At 44.7% G+C, this 18,344-nt stretch overlaps 1 protein-coding gene and 1 long non-coding RNA gene across 3 annotated transcripts; one reads left to right on the top strand and one right to left on the bottom strand.

Annotated features, from left to right (window-relative positions):
- The first annotated feature begins 848 nt into the window (after positions 1-848).
- On the top strand, positions 849-10,468 carry LOC117416399 (N-acyl-aromatic-L-amino acid amidohydrolase (carboxylate-forming)-like). Of its 2 annotated transcripts, none has more exons than XR_009311442.1 (3): positions 849-3,492; positions 7,539-7,783; positions 8,275-10,468. XR_009311442.1 is itself a non-coding variant. In XM_059011649.1 (3 exons), exons 1-3 carry the CDS (start codon positions 3,361-3,363, stop codon positions 8,309-8,311), a joined length of 414 nt encoding a protein of 137 aa, XP_058867632.1. In that variant the 5' UTR covers positions 3,322-3,360; the 3' UTR covers positions 8,312-10,468. The 2 variants fall into 2 exon arrangements, 1 of the variants encoding a protein (XP_058867632.1); XM_059011649.1 differs by having other exon boundaries at positions 3,322-3,492.
- Positions 10,469-16,304: 5,836 nt separating this feature from the next.
- On the bottom strand, positions 16,305-18,344 carry LOC117416397 (uncharacterized). Its single transcript, XR_004546595.3, has 3 exons — positions 18,204-18,344; positions 17,182-17,256; positions 16,305-16,466 (listed from the first exon to the last, which is right to left on the bottom strand). It is a non-coding gene; the product is annotated as an uncharacterized LOC117416397 (long non-coding RNA).

The following is an 18,344-nucleotide window of genomic DNA, read 5'->3' as shown; positions in this document are numbered from 1 at the left end:
ATCTGTAGACATAACAGCACAAGTGCCTGTACAAAAAGTGCAAAATAATTCTCCATCACGTCCCAGGCGGTGCACTAATTGTGGGTCACTCAGGCATCCTACTCGTTCTCCTGAGTGCCCAGCAAATGGCCAGCGCTGTAGGAACTGCCAAAGATTGAACCACTTTGCCCGGTGGTGCCGCTCAGCACCCACCTCACCTGCTACCGCTTCCGACACTGCAACTTCATCACCAGTAGCAATCAACTCAGTGTCCCAGCCAGCCACTCCCTTTAAAACCTGTGGTTGCTATGTGAATGACATTTTGATTCCGCTGCTGGTTGATACTGGCGCCAAGGTCTCGCTCATAAATAAGACAACTTATGATAGTTTCTTTTCACACATTCCCCTACAGCAGACTTCAGTTACTCTCTCTGGTTATGGCCACACCCCAATCACGGTGCTGGGCACTGTCTGCCTGTCTGTGCGGTACAAAAACCACACCCTTGCCCCTTCAATTTTCTGCTACTGGTGCCAATTTGCTGGGGCTGGACTTATTTCAAAGCCCTCACTTTCGGCTGTCTGATTCCATGTGGCACAGATGTCCTGCATGTAACAACCACCTGGCACCACACGTTCCCTGCATTGTTTACAGGCCTGGGGTGCATTACTGACTTTGTACACCAGCCCTCAGTCAACCCGGCTGTAACCCCGGTCATCCAACCCCTGCGGAGAGTGCCTCTGTCCCTCCAAGACCAGGTCACTGCAGAATTACAGCGCCTCCTCGACTCGGACATCATCGAATCCATTAACGCCTCCCCTTGGATTTCGAACCTGGTCATTGCACGCAAAAAATCTGGAGAACTGCGTCTTTGTGTGGACCTGCGTGCAGTCAACAAAGCCATCATTCCAGATAAATACCCCCTGCCCACCGCTGAAGAACTCACCACACATTTCCATGGCTCCACTGTTTTCAGCAAACTGGATTTAAAGCAGGGCTATCTTCAAGTGCCCCTGGCACCGGCCAGCCGAGACCTCACGGCCTTTGTCACACATATGGGGGTTTTCCGATATAAACGCATGCCCTTTGGCCTCAGCTCCGCCCCCAGCTGCTTCCAGAAGATAATGTCCCTTCTTCTAGCTGGCATACCAGGGGTGTCCATTTACTTGGACGATATTGTAGTTCATGGAGCCACCCAGTCTCAACATGATGCCTGTCTACTTCAGGTTTTCCGTCGGCTCTCTGCCCATCACGTTACGCTTAACACTGAGAAGTGCCTACTTGGTGTTCCAGAGATAGAGTTTGTAGGGTACAAGCTCTCAGGGCAAGGCATCACTCCTATCTTCTCGCATGTGGACGCCATCCAGACCCTCCCTGACCCACAGTCAGTACCCCAACTGGCATCTTTTCTGGGCATGGCTACGTATTACCTCCGTTTTCTCCCACAGTTTGCCTCCACTACAGCTCCACTACGCCACCTCCTCAAAAAGGACATACCATGGGAGTGGACCACAGCTTGTCGCCGTGCCGTGCAGACTATTAAGCATCAGCTCACTTCAGCCCCATATGCTGGCACACTTCAGTCTTGCAGCACCTACAGTTGTTACCTGTGATGCCTCTGCAGTAGCTCTGGGTGCTGTACTGTCACAACTTCATGATGGTGTAGAGAAACCGGTGGCATTTGCTTCCCGCTCCCTCACTCCAGCTGAACAAAAGTACTCGGTGGGTGAGAGGGAAGCGTTGGCCTGCATTTGGGCATGTGAGCGCTGGCACCTCTATCTCTATGGCAGAGCCTTCACAATGCGAACTGATCATCAAGCTCTCACTGCACTTTTGTCCACTAGCGGCTCAGGACATAAACCACTACGGCTACTGAGATGGGCTGACCGTTTAAACCAGTACAATTATACTCTAGAATTCACACCAGGCCGACAGAACACAGTTGCTGATCTTCTGCCGATGGGGTCAGTCACCACTCAAGCAGTGATTCAAAGGCTGGATTCATTGTTTGCTCGTTGGGGTCTACCAGACATCATTACCACAGACAACGGGCCCCAATTCATCTCAAATGACTTTACCACTTACCTGGCAGAAAAAGCTATTAAACACATCAGGACAGCTGTTTACCACCCCCAGTCTAACGGAGGTGTGGAGCGCCTCAACCAGACACTAAAGAATGGCATTCGTACTTACCTGACCGAGGGCTGGCAGTTTGAAGCAGCTCTCTTGCAAACCCTCCTACACTGCCGTGCCTCTAAGCACACAACTACAGGGGTGTCCCCAGCGTTGCTGATGCTGGGAAGGGAATTACAACTCCCTCTTGATCGCCTTAGTTTTGCAAAGAGTAATCCTGCACCGTCAGTTACACGTTTGCACGTAGAGGCTCAGCAGCAGCGTATGAAGCTGAGGTTTGACCAGTCCAGAAGGGCCAAACCACCTAAATTGCAGGAGCTGGACTGGGTGCGTGTCTGGCTTCCCCGGCGTCACAGCAAGCTACAGCCTCGATGGTCAGAACCGTCACAGATTATGAAAAAGCTGGGTCCAGCTACTTACTGTCTGCAGGATGGGTCACGATGGCATGCAGATCGCCTGAGGAAGGTTCCGGTGCCAACAGAAGCACAAGGAGGGGGGAGCACTCCTTCACTTCTTTCCTGGCAGCCCCCGGCTGTGATTGACAACGGGCTGGCAGCCCCACCTGCACCTCTCAGGGCTCCTCAAGTTGTACGGCGACTTCAGAGGGCCAAACAACAACCTACATGGATGAAGGACTATGTGACTGGCTAATGGTGTTTAAAAAAGGGGGGGGAAATGTTATGTTTAGAGTTTTGCATGTTCGATGCTACAGGGGTGACGTAATGGGGAACTGTGGAAAATCGGGTGACGGTTCCTGGGGGGACAGCTTGGGCTAGGAACACACAGGGTGGGACTTCTAAAATAAAGCTGAGTGTTAGGGAGTGTTTGTTCCGACAGATAATAAACAACAACGTTTATAAGTACAAGAGTCTTGCGTCCTTCCTGACACAACACTCCCAGTTCCCTATTGTAGCATTTTTATTTATTTATTTTTTTTGTCCCGAATTCTGTAGCGATTGTGTTCCCTCCAGTATTTCGCAGTTTGTTTCGCAGGCGCGATTACGTTCAAATCTGAAAGGCAGTGTTCAATCACACAGTTCTGTTTTTATATAATATAATAATAGTGAAGGGGGTTGAACTGAAAACGCCGAAACACAGTATCGTAAAAGGAAAACAAAAAAAAAAGTTGTGTATAAAGTTATCAGTTGCTGCAATAATTATCTGTCCTTTGGTGCCATCTTGCGGATATTTTCTGTAATGCGGTTTATTTTATCCTCAACCAAAATGGCTGCTACTCCTATGTTAAGTATATGAGTGAAGCCAGGTATTGCCCTATTTCCTGTCTGCCAATGCGGCGTTGTTTCCGTGTTGCAGCGAAAACCGGTGTTTTTACAGTTCCGGGCAGGCAGTTAATTCTGAAGGAAACAACAACGCGAAACCTGGTAGGAAGGAAACTGCAGAACTTATAAAATAACGAATGAATATTTTTCTCACCAAATCTGTGCTTAACAACGCTTTCCAATGATCTATCAAGCTTTCATTGTGTTTCATTACACTTCGCTGTTTATAAGGCTTATCCTGTTTTTAATTATGCCTTATACCACTGTCCCTCTCTCTATGCTTCACGATGCTGCCCTGTGCTTTACTTTACCACTGTCCCTCTCTCTGTGCTTTACTTTACCACTGTCCCTCTCTCTGTGCTTCACAATGCTTCCCTGTGTTTTACTTTACCACTGTCCCTCTCTCTGCGCTTCACAATGCTTCCCTGTCCTTTACTTTACCACTGTCCCTCTCTCTGTGCTTCACAATGCTTCCCTGTGCTTTACTTTACCACTGTCCCTCTCTCTGCGCTTCACAATGCTTCCCTGTGCTTTACTTTACCACTGTCCCTCTCTCTGTGCTTCACAATGCTTCCCTGTGTTTTACTTTACCACTGTCCCTCTCTCTGTGCTTCACAATGCTTCCCTGTGTTTTACTTTACCACTGTCCCTCTCTCTGTGCTTCACAATGCTTCCCTGTCCTTTACTTTACCACTGTCCCTCTCTCTGCGCTTCACAATGCTTCCCTGTGCTTTGCTTTACCTTACCACTGCCCCTCTCTCTGTGCTTCACAATGCTTCCTTGTGCTTTACTTTACCACTGTCCCTCTCTCTGTGCTTCACAATGCTTCCCTGTGCTTTACCTTACCACTGCCCCTCTCTCTGTGCTTCACAATGCTTCCCTGTGCTTTACTTTACCACTGTCCCTCTCTCTGTGCTTCACAATGCTTCCCTGTGCTTTACTTTACCACTGCCCCTCTCTCTGTGCTTCACAATGCTTCCCTGTCCTTTACTTTACCACTGTCCCTCTCTCTGTGCTTCACAATGCTTCCCTGTGCTTTACTTTACCACTGCTCCTCTCTCTATGCTTCACAGTGCTGCCCTGTGCTTTACTTTACCACTGCCCCTCTCTCTGTGCTTCACAATGCTGCCCTGTGCTTTACTTTACCACTGCCCCTCTCTCTGTGCTTCACAATGCTGCCCTGTGCTTTACTTTACCACTGCCCCTCTCTCTGTGCTTCACAGTGCTGCCCTGTGCTTTACTTTACCACTGCCCCTCTCTCTGTGCTTCACAGTGCTGCCCTGTCCTTTACTTTACCACTGCCCCTCTCTCTGTGCTTCACAATGCTTCCCTGTCCTTTACTTTACCACTGCCCCTCTCTCTGTGCTTCACAATGCTTCCCTGTGCTTTACTTTACCACTGCCCCTCTCTCTGTGCTTCACAATGCTGCCCTGTGCTTTACTTTACCACTGCCCCTCTCTCTGTGCTTCACAATGCTGCCCTGTGTTTTACTTTACCACTGCCCCTCTCTCTGTGCTTCACAGTGCTGCCCTGTGCTTTACTTTACCACTGCCCCTCTCTCTGTGCTTCACAATGCTTCCCTGTGCTTTACTTTACCACTGCCCCTCTCTCTGTGCTTCACAATGCTGCGCTGTGCTTTACTTTACCACTGCCCCTCTCTCTGTGCTTCACAATGCTGCCCTGTGCTTTACTTTACCACTGCCCCTCTCTCTGTGCTTCACAATGCTGCCCTGTGCTTTACTTTACCACTGCCCCTCTCTCTGTGCTTCACAATGCTGCCCTGTGCTTTACTTTACCACTGCCCCTCTCTCTGTGCTTCACAATGCTGCCCTGTCCTTTACTTTACCACTGCCCCTCTCTCTGTGCTTCACAATGCTGCCGTGTGCTTTACTTTACCACTGCCCCTCTCTCTGTGCTTCACAATGCTGCCCTGTGCTTTACTTTACCACTGCCCCTCTCTCTGTGCTTCACAATGCTGCCCTGTGTTTTACTTTACCACTGCCCCTCTCTCTGTGCTTCACAGTGCTGCCCTGTGCTTTACTTTACCACTGCCCCTCTCTCTGTGCTTCACAATGCTTCCCTGTGCTTTACTTTACCACTGCCCCTCTCTCTGTGCTTCACAATGCTGCCCTGTGCTTTACTTTACCACTGCCCCTCTCTCTGTGCTTCACAATGCTGCCCTGTGTTTTACTTTACCACTGCCCCTCTCTCTGTGCTTCACAGTGCTGCCCTGTGCTTTACTTTACCACTGCCCCTCTCTCTGTGCTTCACAATGCTTCCCTGTGCTTTACTTTACCACTGCCCCTCTCTCTGTGCTTCACAATGCTGCCCTGTGCTTTACTTTACCACTGCCCCTCTCTCTGTGCTTCACAATGCTGCCCTGTGCTTTACTTTACCACTGCCCCTCTCTCTGTGCTTCACAATGCTGCCCTGTGCTTTACTTTACCACTGCCCCTCTCTCTGTGCTTCACAATGCTGCCCTGTGCTTTACTTTACCACTGCCCCTCTCTCTGTGCTTCACAATGCTGCCCTGTGCTTTACTTTACCACTGCCCCTCTCTCTGTGCTTCACAATGCTGCCCTGTGCTTTACTTTACCACTGCCCCTCTCTCTGTGCTTCACAATGCTGCCCTGTCCTTTACTTTACCACTGCCCCTCTCTCTGTGCTTCACAATGCTTCCCTGTCCTTTACTTTACCACTGCCCCTCTCTCTGTGCTTCACAATGCTGCCCTGTCCTTTACTTTACCACTGCCCCTCTCTCTGTGCTTCACAGTGCTGCCCTGTGCTTTACTTTACCACTGCCCCTCTCTCTGTGCTTCACAGTGCTGCCCTGTCCTTTACTTTACCACTGCCCCTCTCTCTGTGCTTCACAGTGCTGCCCTGTGCTTTACTTTACCACTGCCCCTCTCTCTGTGCTTCACAATGCTTCCCTGTGCTTTACTTTACCACTGCCCCTCTCTCTGTGCTTCACAGTGCTGCCCTGTGCTTTACTTTACCACTGCCCCTCTCTCTGTGCTTCACAGTGCTGCCCTGTGCTTTACTTTACCACTGCCCCTCTCTCTGTGCTTCACAATGCTTCCCTGTGCTTTACTTTACCACTGTCCCTCTCTCTGTGCTTCACAATGCTGCCCTGTCCTTTACTTTACCACTGCCCCTCTCTCTGTGCTTCACAATGCTGCCCTGTCCTTTACTTTACCACTGTCCCTCTCTCTGTGCTTCACAGTGCTGCCCCTCTCTCTGTGCTTCACAGTGCTGTCCCTCTCTCTGTGCTTCACAGTGCTGCCCTGTCCTTTAGTATGACTGTAAACTGTGCAGTGCATTTTTAATCCGATATTCGTCTCAAATGGGAAATGATAACAATCTCTCTGCTTGTATAACGAGTTCGCTTTTAAGCTCGAAACTTTATTTTGGGGGTCAGAGGTCACTAGGACAAAGTTCGGTCAGTCTGTCACACTGAAACATCTTTCTGTATATCTGGTGCAGTGTTTCCCAGTTCTGGTCCTGGGGACCCTCCTGTCTGTTTGTGTGTCTGTGCTTCTGCTGGGTTTTGTTCCAGCTGAGGAGCTGCTCACAATTGCTTTATTGAGCCCTTAAATGAGGGTCTGCTGTCTGTCTGTCTGTCTGTCTGTCTGTCTGTCTGTGTGGAGTTTGCATGTTCCCCCAACGTGTTTGCATTGTTTTTTTTCGCCACCAAGCGCTCCGGTTTCCTCCCACAGTCTAAAAAAACATGAAAGCAGCTGTGGGGAATGTTTGCATGTATTGATTCCCATTGTGGTGCTACAGTATGTGTGGTACTGCTGCTGCACAGTGCATTGATGGTACCGGACAGACAGCACTGCCATGGTTAAAGAAATAGGACCATGATGGCACAGTGTTGGATTACATTCTGGGTACCATCACTGTGATACTTCAATTAGAAATCAAACAAAGTCCCATTGGATTCCCGTAGTGGTGCTACAGTATGTATGGAACTGCTGCATGGTGCATTGATCAGCTATGGATATTGCATGAGTGCGTGTATGAAAGATCTGGTGCCTGTATTTCTTTTTTTTTTGTTACATATAATAGTTGTTGACTTTTTGTTTTTATTAAATTTAAATAAAATGGATGTGTTTTTTTTTATTTTCACACACCCCTCTTCTTCTCAGATGGAACGTTCCACTGCCTTTCCCTCCCGACCTCTCAGCAGAGTGGTTGTGACCAGCGGTACCCATGGCAATGAGCTGGGAGGAGTCTGTCTGGTGAGGGAGTGGCTGAGGCAGGGCAACACCCCCTTTCTGCACTGGCGCAGCTTCAGAGCGCAGACACTGCTAGCCAATCCCAGAGCAACCAAGCAGAACAGGAGATACCTGGAGACAGACCTGAACAGGTGCTTCACAGCAAAGATATTGAGGTGAGTGAAACACCTAATAGAACTACATATAGTGCAGCTACTCCCAGCACAGACTTTATGTAACTATTCAACCAGGGTCAGTCTGTGTGTCTTTGTATTTGTGTCGGTCGGTCTGTCTGTCTGTGTCTACATCTCTCTAATTCCAACTGCCTCTGCTTGTGTCTCTGAATGAGTCTGTCTGTCTGTGTGTTTGTGTGTCTGTCTGTTTGTGTGTCTGCATGTTTGTGTGTCTCTGTGAGCCTGTCTGTTTGTGTGTGTCTGTGTCTTTCTGTTTTTGAGTCTGCTGCTTGTATCTGTGTGTGTGTGTCCATCTATGTCTCTGTGTCTTTTGTGAGTGTGTGTCTGTCTCTTAAGACGTCTGGAAGTCTGTCTGTATACAATGTTAATTTCCTCTTCCTCTCCCCCTCTCTGTCCCCTCTCTCCCTTTCTTTCTCTCTTTTCTCTCCCCCTGCCCCTTTCTCTCAACTCTCTCCCTCTCTGTCTCTCTCCAGGTCTCTCTCTCCCCTACACTCCTCTGCAGTGTTTTGAGCTCCAGCAGCCCTTTGATTACCCCCGAGACGAGGAGGGCGTCCTGACAGCCTGCATCCACCCAGAGAGACAGGTCAGTGTGTGTGTGTGTCTCTGTCTGTCCTGTCAGCCTGTATCCACCCAGAGAGACAGGTCAGTGTGTGTGTGTGTCTGTCTGTCCTGACAGCCTGTATCCACCCAGAGAGACAGGTCAGTGTGTCTGTCTGTCTGTCTGTCTGTCCTGACAGCCTGCATCCACCCAGAGAGACAGGTCAGTGTGTGTCTGTCTGTCTGTCTGTCCTGACAGCCTGTATCCACCCAGAGAGACAGGTCAGTGTGTGTGTCTGTCTGTCTGTCTGTCCTGACAGCCTGTATCCACCCAGAGAGACAGGTCAGTGTGTGTGTGTGTCTGTCTGTCTGTCTGTCCTGACAGCCTGTATCCACCCAGAGAGACAGGTCAGTGTGTGTGTCTGTCTGTCTGTCCTGTCAGCCTGTATCCACCCAGAGAGACAGGTCAGTGTGTGTGTGTGTGTCTGTCTGTCCTGACAGCCTGTATCCACCCAGAGAGACAGGTCAGTGTGTGTCTGTCTGTCTGTCTGTCCTGTCAGCCTGCATCCACCCAGAGAGACAGGTCAGTGTGTGTGTGTCTGTCTGTCTGTCCTGTCAGCCTGCATCCACCCAGAGAGACAGGTCAGTGTGTGTGTGTCTGTCTGTCTGTCCTTACAGCCTGCATCCACCCAGAGAGACAGGTCAGTGTGTGTGTGTCTGTCTGTCTGTCCTGACAGCCTGCATCCACCCAGAGAGACAGGTCAGTGTGTGTGTGTCTGTCTGTCTGTCCTGTCAGCCTGCATCCACCCAGAGAGACAGGTCAGTGTGTGTGTGTCTGTCTGTCTGTCCTTACAGCCTGCATCCACCCAGAGAGACAGGTCAGTGTGTGTGTGTCTGTCTGTCTGTCCTTACAGCCTGCATCCACCCAGAGAGACAGGTCAGTGTGTGTGTGTCTGTCTGTCTGTCCTGTCAGCCTGCATCCACCCAGAGAGACAGGTCAGTGTGTGTGGACCGGGATTTCAAACTTGCCCCGAATCTGAAAGTAATGAATGTGTAAATGAACCATCCTTCACTACAATGAATAACGCTGCTTAAATACCCGCATCCACATCAAATAATTGTATTATACTAGAATGAATTGCAGCCAGTCGCTGTTTCTTTTCTGTTTGTTAATATTCAATCACCAAGTATGAAAACACAATCAAAGCATCCTCCTCATCATCACCCCGCTGCTCTGTTCATAGATTAGCTATTCATTCATTAAGATCTGATCAGAAGCAGCTGATCAGTGGGACTTGTTTGCTGCACACAGCAATTCCACCACAGGATTAATCTCAGCAAAGGTGGAGCTCATTTATACGTGAATTACTGTCAGTTTAGGGGCAAGTTTGAAATCCCGGACTGTCTCGCAGCGTCCAGTTAATCTGGAGCCATATGGTAACCTTAGTTTCTTTATTTCATTTATTTGGTTGGGACCACGTGCAATTAAAACATTCATGATTGAACATGCGATGATGCGTTGCACATTCCGATTTAGCCTAAGCTAGTTTTCATCGGTTGTCCCAAAAACAGTTCATGTAACTTCTTCATCCATTTGAGTTTGATTTATAGTTAGTTTGAACATTTTCATTCAATTTAAAAAGTAAACAGCTAGCTGAGGCAATAGCTGGCTTTTTTTAGAACTTGTGCTTTTTGCGAAAGAAACAAAGTGCTGGAATCAGGAAAGACGCGGAGATGTAGACGGAGAGAAGCTGATCAACCAGAAAAGGGATTTACCAGTGAACTTATGGTCTGTCAAAGCAACAGTTTACAGGCCTGCGTATTTCCTGCAGATTTGGGCTTGCTGTTTTTTTGCAGGTGTTTTAAATGTTTGAGAGCCACGGGATGCAGTTTTTTTAAAGCTTGTTTGAGTTTTTTATTTTATTTTATCTGACTTCAGCACAAAGTTATTGTTTTAAAAACTGGTTGCAGGAGTAGTTTGGGCGATTGACTGGCCTCGATGTATCCAGCTGCCTTCAGCATTATTCACACCCTTCATAGACTAGAATGGGTTTTAGCAAAATAAATGCAAGTGTACATTCAGTATTTGTTGTATAAATGAATGAAAACATTAATATTTTTAGACATACATATATTTGTTCCCATATGTTCTGTATATCTGTCTTTACAACAGCCAAAAATGTCAGCATTTGCCCTGAAACTTTGTGTCTTTCCAAGTTCAGTAATCCTCTCATCTATGGTCAGGGGGACCTTTTCGTTTCTCCGTGTCTTCTCTCTTCCTTTACAAGAGAGCTGCGCTGTTGTTGTTGTTTTAATAGTATGATTATTGATTGCAGATAAAAGCCAGACTAAAATGGTCGTTTAATACAGGTTTGAGTCCAGTGATTAAAATGTTTCATTGCTGGGTAAGAGAATTGCGGTCACTGGTCGATATATGAAATGAATGTTCTTAATTTGGTAAATGGCATGGGACTAATTGCAATGCATGAACAGCCACACCTTGTATTTTCTTTCACACCTGTCTAACTGTGGTTTGCACATCGTCAGCAGGCATTCTGCGCATTCCTTTCTGTGTGAATGTAGATCTGTTCTGCACAACAGTAGCACAAATTCCCCCGCTACATTATGCTCGGGACTATAGCTGTAATATACGAGACAAATTATTCTTTAGCAATGTCTCCAAATGCATTTTAGATCTTTTTAGAATGCATTTAGAAATCTTCAACTGATTTAGAGGTGAAGTGATCATTCGACTTGCCCTCTCCCCTCCCTCCAGACAAAGGCACAGAAAAAGTCCCTTTCACAATCAATAATTTCCGAGAATCACGGGCTTACCGCCCTAGTCAGTGCAGCAGCACTCGAGATACCTCAAATACAGTGCTGCTTGAGTGAGTGACTCTCAGTGTGTGTTAATAAATCAATAAGAGAGGATTTTAAAGATTGTTAGTTAGCATTCGGGAGGGAGGGAGGGAAACGTACTTTCAGTTTACTGCCGTTAATGACGGTAAACTGACAACAAACTACTGGAACTGATTCCCGGGTACAAAAAAAAAGTCCCTTCAGTTCCACTGTAGTTATGGCAGTACTAATGTAAATACAGTACATATAACACATTTAAATACATTGGCAACAAACTACAAAACTCCCCCCCCCCCATTCTCCCCTCCCCCCCACCATTGCCTTTCATATAAGTAAGTTGAGCTACTCATTTAGTTTGAGTTGCGAGAGCTTTCTCCGGATCTGGCTGCAGTCCTAAGAAGTAAGTTTGTGTAACTCCTTAATGCATTTGAGTTCAATATACATTTTAAAAGTCTAGTTAATTTGAACATTTCCATATCATTTAAACAAACACTTTGCTGAGGCAATAGCTGGCTTTTTTTTTAGCTGCCCTTGCAGCTCTTCTGTTTCAGCCCTTTTTGTCTCTCCATGGAATCAACCAGATTCCAAAATCTGGTCAGGAAACTGTGATTTGGGAATTGGGTTGAGTGAAGGAATAGGATTATTCCTTGTAATAATTTGAGGATCCGAGTCAGCCAAGCAAATCACATTATTATTATTATTATTATTATTATTTATTTCTTAGCAGACACCCTTATCCAGGGCGACTTACAATTGTTACAAGATGTCACATTATTTCACATTATACAGATATCACATTATTTTTACATACAATTACCCATTTATACAGTTGGGTTTTTACTGGAGCAATCTAGGTAAAGTACCTTGCTCAAGGGTACAACAGCAGTGTCCCCCACTGGGGATTGAACCCACAACCCTCCGGTCAAGAGTCCAGAGCCCTAACCACTACTCCACACTGCTACCCATTACCAGACCTGAGATTGCAGCAGACCGGAGATTGTACTTCAGTTGTACAATTTTATATGCCTACCTGTCCTTCATGAAGAGGCAGAAACCAGCTGTGGGGAAAATTAATGATTGAATGTAATTAATGATTGAATGTAATTAATGATTGAATGTAATTTTTAATTTTACTAATACAGATGGTTGGAATGTATCTGTGTTTTGATTTTCCCCCTTTTTTCAATTCCTCTCCTCTACAGACGCGGCTGTAGAATAGGTTTAAGGTTTAAGAACTCTGTATAAACAATGAATGGCAAATGGTCTTTGGAAATTTAAAAGTGATTCTTGATTAGATTAAGAAACAGACACAGGAACAGATATGCAACTGGTCCTGGAAGATACCAGTTATTTGAAGTTAAGCGTCTCCAAAAAGGTGACAATGGTCTGGAGAGATCTGAGTAATTTATTGTTCTGTTCTAAGTAGGGGGAGCAATGGAATTGCAGGGCAAGCATGCTGTGATGATTAAAGTATTTCTCTTAAGAGAAATTAAGAATTATATGAGAACACATAATATTGATGCAGGATCTTATTAATCAATAAAGTTTGATGAATCTATTACAAACTTGTAACTTGACATTTTGAGGGAAAACTATAATGACTTAACTGTTTATATGGAGAAAATACTGAAAATATTATAAATATAACATTAAAAATAACTAAATAGACACATGTATTGTAATATAGACTTTAGTAAAATGTTTTCCTAAAATGTTATAGTTAAGTCAAAAGGGTGAAACAGTGTACCGAGATGACAGATTTGGTTGTGTATATCCAATCTGGTATCAAAATATTCATATTGGACTGAGCAACACAGATTTACAGGTCAAATGAAAATCCAAGTCAGATTAAGGAAGTTATGAGAAAAACAAGTTTTACATCATTCATTTGAAAATTAGGTAATTCACTTTAAAAACCTTTGAAGTTAAAATACACTTCTTTCTGATATCAGCCACCAATCAAAGAACTTATTTTGAGAAAGACAGTGATTGGCTGAGAGTGCAAACACACCCCTTTGGTGAAAGTTTAAGAAAAGGTTTTGTGCACTAGAAGGATGTCTAAAAAAATTCCATCTACTTGTGACCATTTGATTTGAGGACCAAACTACCATTTCCTGTGAAAATTTGTGAAAACTGTTGGAAGAAAACTTGAACTATTAAAGGAAACTTTGAAAGCTGTGAAAACTGAAAAGGTAAAACAAATTTGGTTTAATTAAATATTGTCAGCCGAGGTAACTTTGTTGGGTAGCGTAAGCTGGACAATTATTATATTTATTCACTATACCTTACAATAAGAAGCGCTGTTATTAAAAACTTCAAGTGAAGATCAACGTGGGATAGTCAATAACTTTGATTCAAAGAGAACACCACTTCCTTCTTCAAAGACACTGACAAAACCTGGAACGGATCAAAAACCTTTGGCTAACCATTGGGATTTTTGCTACGCAAGTGGAATTCTTCATTGACTGAGTTTAGACCCGAGTTGTTGCAACCAGACCTTTTCAACCTCCTGTATTTCATCAATGGTAAATATACTTTTCATTCTGGAAAAAGTTGCCTATGTTAGTTAAATGTATGTTTCTGTTTGAAATATTATCTAGAGATCTGTTTTGTGTAATACAATAATAAAATTCACATTGTCTGTGGTTTGTTTTGTTTGAAAGTGGACACTTTTGTAAGTATAAAATTCAAAGCTTTAATCATTAAAAATTTAGCCAGAACTGCAAGTGCATAATATAATTCTTAAACCAGCACCCTCCAGAGACTATACCCTGTCCTTCATGAAGAGACAGAAACCAGCGCCCTCCAGAGACTATACCCTGTCCTTCATGAAGAGGCAGAAACCAGCGCCCTCCAGAGACTATACCCTGTCCTTCATGAAGAGACAGAAACCAGCGCCCTCCAGAGACTATACCCTGTCCTTCACGAAGAGACAGAAACCAGCGCCCTCCAGAGACTATACCCTGTCCTTCATGAAGAGACAAACCAGCACCCTCCAGAGACTATACCCTGTCCTTCATGAAGAGACAGAAACCAGCGCCCTCCAGAGACTATACCCTGTCCTTCATGAAGAGACAGAAACCAGCACCCTCCAGAGACTATACCCTGTCCTTCATGAAGAGACAGAAACCAGCGCCCTCCAGAGACTATGCCCTGTCCTTCATGAAGAGACAGAAACCAGCGCCCTCCAGAGACTATACCCTGTCCTTCATGAAGAGACAGAAACCAGCACCCTCCAGAGACTATACCCTGTCCTTCATGAAGAGACAGAAACCAGCGCCCTCCAGAGACTATACCCTGTCCTTCATGAAGAGACAGAAACCAGCGCCCTCCAGAGACTATACCCTGTCCTTCATGAAGAGACAGAAACCAGCGCCCTCCAGAGACTATACCCTGTCCTTCATGAAGGGGCAGAAACCAGCGCCCTCCAGAGACTATACCCTGTCCTTCATGAAGAGGCAGAAACCAGCGCCCTCCAGAGACTATGCCCTGTCCTTCATGAAGAGACAGAAACCAGCACCCTCCAGAGACTATACCGTCCTTCATGAAGAGACAGGAACCAGCACCCTCCAGAGACTATACCCTGTCCTTCATGAAGAGACAGAAACCAGCGCCCTCCAGAGACTATACCCTGTCCTTCATGGAGAGAGAAACCAGCACCCTCCAGAGACTATACCCTGTCCTTCATGAAGAGACAGAAACCAGCACCCTCCAGAGACTATACCCTGTCCTTCATGAAGAGACAGAAACCAGCACCCTCCAGAGACTATACCCTGTCCTTCATGAAGAGACAGAAACCACCACCCTCCAGAGACTATACCCTGTCCTTCATGAAGAGACAGAAACCAGCACCCTCCAGAGACTATACCCTGTCCTTCATGAAGAGACAGAAACCAGCGCCCTCCAGAGACTATACCCTGTCCTTCATGGAGAGAGAAACCAGCACCCTCCAGAGACTATACCCTGTCCTTCATGAAGAGACAGAAACCAGCACCCTCCAGAGACTATACCCTGTCCTTCATGAAGAGACAGAAACCAGCACCCTCCAGAGACTATACCCTGTCCTTCATGAAGAGACAGAAACCACCACCCTCCAGAGACTATACCCTGTCCTTCATGAAGAGACACAAACCAGCGCCCTCCAGAGACTATACCCTGTCCTTCATGAAGAGACAGAAACCAGCGCCCTCCAGAGACTATACCATGTCCTTCATGAAGAGACACAAACCAGCACCCTCCAGAGACTATACCCTGTCCTTCATGAAGGGGCAGCGCAAATCACTGTGAGAGATTTGGCGCTTATCCGATAACTGGCACGTGCGTGATGATAACTGGCGTTTGCACAATGATGTCGTATGTTCAAGAAAGCTATCTCGTATGTGAAAGATCATACAGTTTTCTCGTACATACAAGTTATTATCACGTATCTACAAGATCATATAGTTATCATAAAGTACCAGTTATTATCACATGTGTACTAGATCATATAGTTATCATATAGTACCAGTTATTATCACATGTGTACGAGATCATATAGTTATCATATGGTACCAGTTATTATCACATGTGTACGAGATCATATAGTTATCATATGGTACCAGTTATTATCACATGTGTACGAGATCATATAGTTATCATATAGTACCAGTTATTATCACATGTGTACGAGATCATATAGTTATCATATGGTACCAGTTATTATCACATGTACGAGATCATATAGTTATCATATAGTACCAGTTATTATTACATGTGTACTAGATCATATAGTTATCATATAGTACCAGTTATTATCACATGTGTACGAGATCATATAGTTATCATATGGTACCAGTTATTATCACATGTGTACGAGATCATATAGTTATCATATGGTACCAGTTATTTTCACATGTGTACGAGATCATATAGTTATCATATAGTACCAGTTATTATCACATGTGTACGAGATCATATAGTACCAGTTATTATCACGTACGTATGAGATAATCCCACTATTTTTTTTTCATCTTGCAGTTCAGGGCTACCATAAACAATCAAATTACAGGCCTTCCTAATAAGCAAATACAATCTATCCATACAGAGAAGAAGGACCAGAGACACAGGGTAAGATGCTTTAGATTTTATTTCCTTCAAGGATGCATTTGGAAGCATGATAATTATGCATTGCATTTGTCGGTGTTGCAACAGTTGTGCTCAGCATAACAACGTTTTGAAAACATGCATCCGCTAAGCGTAATAGCTTCACCTGCAAAAGAAAAAGTTTTTTCTGAAAAACAAAAACAGTTAAAAAAATTAGTTATACAAGGACAAAAAATAGGAAGCATGAATTCTTTCATTTGCAGTCTGATGGAAACATTTCTAGCTCTGCCTGAGTAACTCACTGAGTGTCTCGCTCTCTGAAGCTGAAGTCTTGTGGGCTACTTCATTGTAATATTTTTTTATTTGGAATCAGCAATTATTTCTACCCCTGTTTTCTCCCAATTTGGAATATTCAATTGAGAGCAGCTCAGTTGGAATAAAAACCAGTGGGGGGGGGGGGGTTTAGGGGGAGGGCACTCCGGGACAGGTTTGGGAATGACTGCTGTACAGCCTCTCCAGTGCCGTGGCTGCAGGGATTGATTTGGAGCAGGGGTGTCAGTCAGTCAGACTCTGGTCCTGCAGTGCAGTGTCTGCTAGTTTTCATTCCACGCAAGTCCTCCTCAATGACTTCTTTGTTCTAATTATTTAATTAGCTAGATACACTGAACCCCTAATCTATGTCCCAAAATATTATTAAGTAATTGAGAGCAGAAGTTGGAATGAAAACCAGCAGACACTGCAGTACCGACCTACAGGAATGGAGTCTGACACCAGTGGCTTGGAATAAAATAAACTGGCTTCCCCCTCTTACCCTTTTCTCATATGATAATATAAATGTTATGGGACGATTGGGACACAGTGACCCCCATTTCAACACATAAGTTTTGTTTTAAAAGACTTACTGAAACAAACATCAAGGCCTTTACGACATGTTATGTTATCTCTACCATTAACAGTACACACAAGTGTCTCTGCATCTGAAAAACACAATGTTGAGAATCAGCACTCTGGGCTCAGAATTCTGTAAATTACATGTGCTGACATTTGTATTTACAAATGAATAATTCAGGTACAATCAATCAATCAAACTTTATTTTATATAGCATCTTTCAAGGTGAGCCACCCTCACAAAGCGCTTAACAATAAAACTATTCAATACAATAGAAAAATATACAATAAAATATCATAATAGAACTGAATTATAATAAGTAATAAAAGGAGAGAAAACAACAACAATTAAAAGTGAAGAACATTTGCTAAGCCTGCGTGCCAGATATAGAGAAGCATGGTTAAATTAGCAGGAGAAAACAAACTAGTAGCACTACTCCTAGAAACTAAGTGTGGAAGATAATAAGCGGAATTCAGCAATGATTAGACTGAAGCCAGAATGAAATGCAGGCTCACAATCAGGTGGAATAAGCGCACAGGGAAGCTTGTTTATGAACTCAATCAAGATATATATGAGAGTAAAAACAAATAACTTCCTTTAGTAATTAGAGTTTGAGAAAGAAAGAAAGAAAGAAAGAAAGAAAGAAAGAAAGAAAGAAAGAAAGAAAGCAAATTGGCTTAAAACATGTTTAAAAGGACTTCACAGGGTGACAAAAATAAAAACCCAAAACCAGAAGCCCTAATTATATTTTTACAAAGTGGACAAATAGCAGAACTCCAGGTGAATATCACCAATCAGCCCAAATTATTTGTGAGCCACAACTCTTTGGAAACAAAAGCATTGACATTGATAAAGATCTGCATTGCCATCAGAAACCTGCATGACAGAGCTAGCCTACAGAAACAGCTCCGATCGCAGTGATACTCTGAGAGAGAGCAGTGAACAGAGAGAGGCAGCAGGGTTGTACTAGGTATAAATGGGTAATTGTATGTAAAAAATAACATGATATCGTCTGCTAAGAAATAAAATACTCACAGCCGCAGAGGAGAGCCAGGGAGAAAACGAGCATGAGAGTCTTCATGGTGTCTGCTGGTCTGGAGCTGTCGAGGCAGGTCTGTAGAGTTGCAGTGGAGAAGCAGACATATTTATACCAGAGCACAGCACTGGAGGGGCTGC

The sequence above is a fragment of the Acipenser ruthenus genome, chromosome 42 (assembly GCF_902713425.1).
Source record: "Acipenser ruthenus chromosome 42, fAciRut3.2 maternal haplotype, whole genome shotgun sequence".
NCBI lineage: Eukaryota > Metazoa > Chordata > Actinopteri > Acipenseriformes > Acipenseridae > Acipenser > Acipenser ruthenus.
Note: the sequence above shows the minus strand (reverse complement) of the source record. Positions and strands in the feature narration are given on the sequence as shown.

What these genes read in the sequence shown, in the direction of transcription:
- LOC117416399 (XM_059011649.1), top strand. Translation starts at nt 3,361, where the DNA reads ATGAGTGAAGCCAGGTATTGCCCTATTTCCTGTCTGCCAATGCGGCGT. An exon ending in AAACAACAACGCGAAACCTG is followed by an intron (nt 3,493 to 7,538) that starts GTAGGAAGGAAA and finishes TCTTCTTCTCAG; the next exon opens with ATGGAACGTTCCACTGCCTT. An exon ending in TTCACAGCAAAGATATTGAG is followed by an intron (nt 7,784 to 8,274) that starts GTGAGTGAAACA and finishes GTCTCTCTCCAG; the next exon opens with GTCTCTCTCTCCCCTACACT.